Genomic DNA, 3,741 nt, shown 5'->3' on the forward strand with positions numbered 1-3,741 from the left:
TGCCCCCCCCTAACCTTATCGTACGCCCCACCCGAAATGCAAAACAACAGAAAGTTAAAATATGAAACGTCAACAGGACTAATCAGCGGGTGGAACGCCAAGCTCCGGGAAAACCTCCTCTTTGCATATAAATTTTCTGCATCGAAATTAAAGCAAAAGTCTTCATCGTCAATAAGGAGCGTTTCGTAAATTTTATTATATAGGTGTACATAATGGAAGAGGGAGTAATTCAAATGGCCCCAGGGTACGAGTTCCTCATGGTTAATGCGTTCCTTTATTCTCTTCCCGCTGCTCGTTCCCTGGTCATCTGCACACAGGGGGGAATAATCCTCTGCGCCGTTTACATTCCTGAACGTGTTGTTAATCTTTGTGCAGAGGTCACTTACGTTTATTTCACTTTTGTCCACCTCCAGGTCAGTTATCAGTTCATCGAACTCTTCCTTCAGCCAGCATAAGGCCTCGTTCAGTTTATCCCCAATGGACATGGTGGCCTGGGCTGCACTTGCAACGCGTAACAAACGTGACTCCTCCCGGTGGCCGAGCCACGGACTTGTATACCCGGCGTCACTACGGGTACACCCAGTGTGTGTGTTTAGTTATATGTGGATCCAGCCGTCACTTTGTTTAACTAGTGTGGGGGGCCCCCTCCTCTCAGGTGATACAAAAACGGTATGTAAATGCACATATGGCTGTTACAAGAAAAAAACAGTTTTAAAAAAAAAAAAAAAAAATAGCCAATCTCAACCATAGAGCGCGCGTTAGGTATTCATCTATATATCATTTTTTATAATCTCTCACATGGTCGAAAAACATTTAAAAAAAAAAAAATGCAGGTGAAGAATGGCTAACTGTTTTGCGCTTTTGTCCCCCAGCAGAGGCGTAGGAAAAAAAAAAAAAAAAAAAAAAAAAAAACTTTTAAAAAAAAAAGGAAAAGGGGAAAAAAAGGGGGAAAAAAAAAAAAAAAAAAAAAAACCAGCATTTTTCCACCCTATAATCGCATAGGTATGGTTTTATATAATACGCGTACACGTTAAGCCAGAAGAAGTATATCATGCTGGCCTCTAGGGCTTCCACACACTCTGTCTCTCTCTCTCTCCCCTTACGGATGAAAGGATCAATAGGAAGCAGAGAAACTGGTAGTTAATCAGGCTCAAATTCTACGTGGAAAAAAAAAAAAAAAAAAAAAATGAGAGGTGCTACATATATGTGTGTATACCTGTGCGTTGGGATAAAACTACTACCGTTCACTTCCACGCCCCGAACAAATGAATCGAATGGAGAGGCCACCGTGCAGCACCCCCGTGGAACGCTTACCTTCAGTAGGAGTGAAGCAAAGGCTGACGCGGACGTGTACATGAGCATTTGCACGTAGTCCCCCTCTCGCTCTCGATAAAATAATTTGTTCTGTTTGTTTTTCCTAATTAGGTGTGCCAGGTAGAGTCCGGTCTGCGCGCGGGTGTTTGTCACGGTGGATAGAAGTGTCGTTAGACGTGTGGTCGTTTGTGCAGGCTTCGATGCAGGTCGGGTTTGCATTAGTGACGGGGCCGCCCCTTTGCAACGGCGTCGGAGCACACACTACACTTACACTTAAAAGGGAGGGTAGAAGGAGGCTGCTCTCCTGTGGGGTGAATGGGGAAGAACCGTGAAAGGGGAAATCGAAATGAATGCGAAATGAAATTGGTGCCCCTCATACAAAGGGAGGGAGGGGTCTCTTTGTCTCTATCTCCCTCTCTCCGCACGAAAGTCAAACCTGGTAAAAGGAAAGCACCAGAGTGGCTATTCCGTTGGCCCCGAGAAGGAAGACGCCCTGCAGGGTGAAGGAGGCAAACAGGGCAGGACAAAATGGACGCAAGCGTATATGATGTAGGGCGTTGTGGCAAGCTGCGGCGCGCTCCAGCAGATCAACTCGCTTCTTCGCTCCCCATCCCTTACCACCGAATTGTTGTACTTGAAGAGGGCCCCATACAATACACAGCAGAAAAAGAAAAAAAAGAAAATCATTAGGGATTCGATGGGGACCTACATAAGGAAGAGGACGTGGTGATGGTCGAAATGGAGAAATTCCACAGTGTTGTCTCAGCAGAAAAAGGGGGGGGAAAAAAAGTGAAGTGGCACTACGAATTTTTTAATTCCTCTCCTAGTGTACATACCGAAATGACATCGTTCTGAACGTTCAGGTAGACTAGCAGATGCCCCAAGTAAAGTACCTGCCAAGTTAAAAAAAAAAAAAAAAAAAAAAAAAAAAAAAAAAAAAAAAAAAAAAAAAAGACACGTGTATGGTTGAAGAGGTGAAACGTGGCAGACGAGAAATGGACTCAACCGCATGGTCCGCATTTCCACCTCGTTCTAATTCGCCTTACGCTTATCAACAAAAAGGAGCACACGGAGAAGAAAATCCTGCAAACCCGCATGGAAAAGGAAAAAAAGGTTAACGTGGGGTAAAATAAAAAGGCTAGTTCATTTTTCACCCTCGGCCAAGTGGCCCATGAAGCGACGTCATCTTACTGAGGAATTATTTCGTTCAGCATGGAGGGGTTCAGTTCTTCATCTGCCATGAGGAGGTGGATGGGAAGGTGAGTTAACCAAGTACACACACTTGGCAAATACACAAATGTAACTACTAGCAAGGGAGAAGCGTTTCTCGAGTTGAAAAAAAGAAAACCTACCGATTAGCTCCTCGTTTGTTACTCGACTAATAAAGCAGAAACAGCTATACCTGCGAAGTAGGCACACATGGGGGGAAACTGTCTCACTGCGGCGAAGCAACGACCACGTGGTGACGATTAATACGCCCCCATGGAGATAGCAACACCCCCCCTTTAAAAGGGAGACACTGTCCCCACCCCATGTACGTGTGTGTGTGTGTCCTTACCAACTCATGCAAAAGCAAAAACAAATGATAAAAAACCCGAAGAAGAAAACCTGCACAAGAAGGAGTACAAATATTTGTGTAAAAGCGCACCTCTACTCATCTTTTCACACTTTCGTTTGTTAATCGGACGTGTGGACAAGGGCTCACTGCTCCGTGTAGCTCTCTAAACACACTCACCAGAAACACCAAGCTGGGTGAGAATTGAAAAGTATTTTGAACACTGAGCAAGAAGAAGAAGCACAAATGCGATAGCTTAACTAGCCAAATGGCGTAATTATTAAATAGGAAGATGTCCTTGGCATCTCTCAGTGTCCCTTCTGCGATTAGGTTTTCTTGTAACTGCAAGGGGGGTTTGGGGGAGGGGCAGCGTTTAGGGGACCACATGCATTGCAGGTGAGCTCTTCTCGGGTAAGCGAAAAGGAGAGTTAACACATGGACAACCAAGCCTTCCCCCACAACACAATGATGTACAGGGAGAAAACGATTCAGAGTAATTTCTCTCCCTTTTGATTAAACAAAGACATGCACCCACTAACATCGTGGAGATGATTGGGGAAGGCAGGGTCATCCACTATAATTACGAACCGCTTATCACAAATGACACTCAAGATCAGCATAAGCACGAGCGACCATTACCATTTTGAATAACTTGGGTGGGGTAGATGACGGGGGGAAGAGATGCAGAGGTGACCACACCTTCGCAGCGTTACCGATTCAATATACAAGGGACCCTTGTTCCTTTGGAGAAAGAGAATCGTAAAAGGATTGGTCACAGCCATGTGCGTAGGTAAATGCTCGGGTGTCCCTTCTGTTGCTTCGTCAGGTGCTACCCCCTCCCCATCCCGGATGGCCATATAAGGGGGAATCTT

At 45.2% G+C, this 3,741-nt stretch overlaps 2 protein-coding genes across 2 annotated transcripts in view; both read right to left on the minus strand.

The window, feature by feature from the left end:
- The window catches only part of AK88_03291 (uncharacterized protein), a gene marked incomplete at both ends in the record, with an annotated part of 11,608 nt that extends 11,123 nt beyond the window's left edge, over positions 1-485 (minus strand). The window contains one exon of the mRNA XM_012480912.1: positions 32-485. Within this exon, the coding sequence (XP_012336335.1) occupies positions 32-485 (454 nt within the window). The remainder of the gene's footprint in view (positions 1-31) is intronic.
- A 576-nt stretch (positions 486-1,061) lies between these two features.
- Positions 1,062-3,726, minus strand: AK88_03292 (uncharacterized protein; the record flags this gene model as incomplete). The annotated part of the gene is made up of 12 exons (XM_012480913.1): positions 1,062-1,157; positions 1,315-1,446; positions 1,586-1,618; positions 1,751-1,807; positions 1,933-2,019; positions 2,151-2,207; positions 2,361-2,397; positions 2,506-2,548; positions 2,667-2,716; positions 2,873-2,922; positions 3,050-3,211; positions 3,583-3,726. The coding sequence occupies 12 exons, from the start codon at positions 3,724-3,726 to the stop codon at positions 1,062-1,064; spliced, it is 948 nt and encodes a 315-aa protein (XP_012336336.1).
- Positions 3,727-3,741: the final 15 nt, after the last annotated feature.

This window comes from Plasmodium fragile (assembly GCF_000956335.1).
Source record: "Plasmodium fragile strain nilgiri unplaced genomic scaffold supercont1.37, whole genome shotgun sequence".
NCBI lineage: Eukaryota > Apicomplexa > Aconoidasida > Haemosporida > Plasmodiidae > Plasmodium > Plasmodium fragile.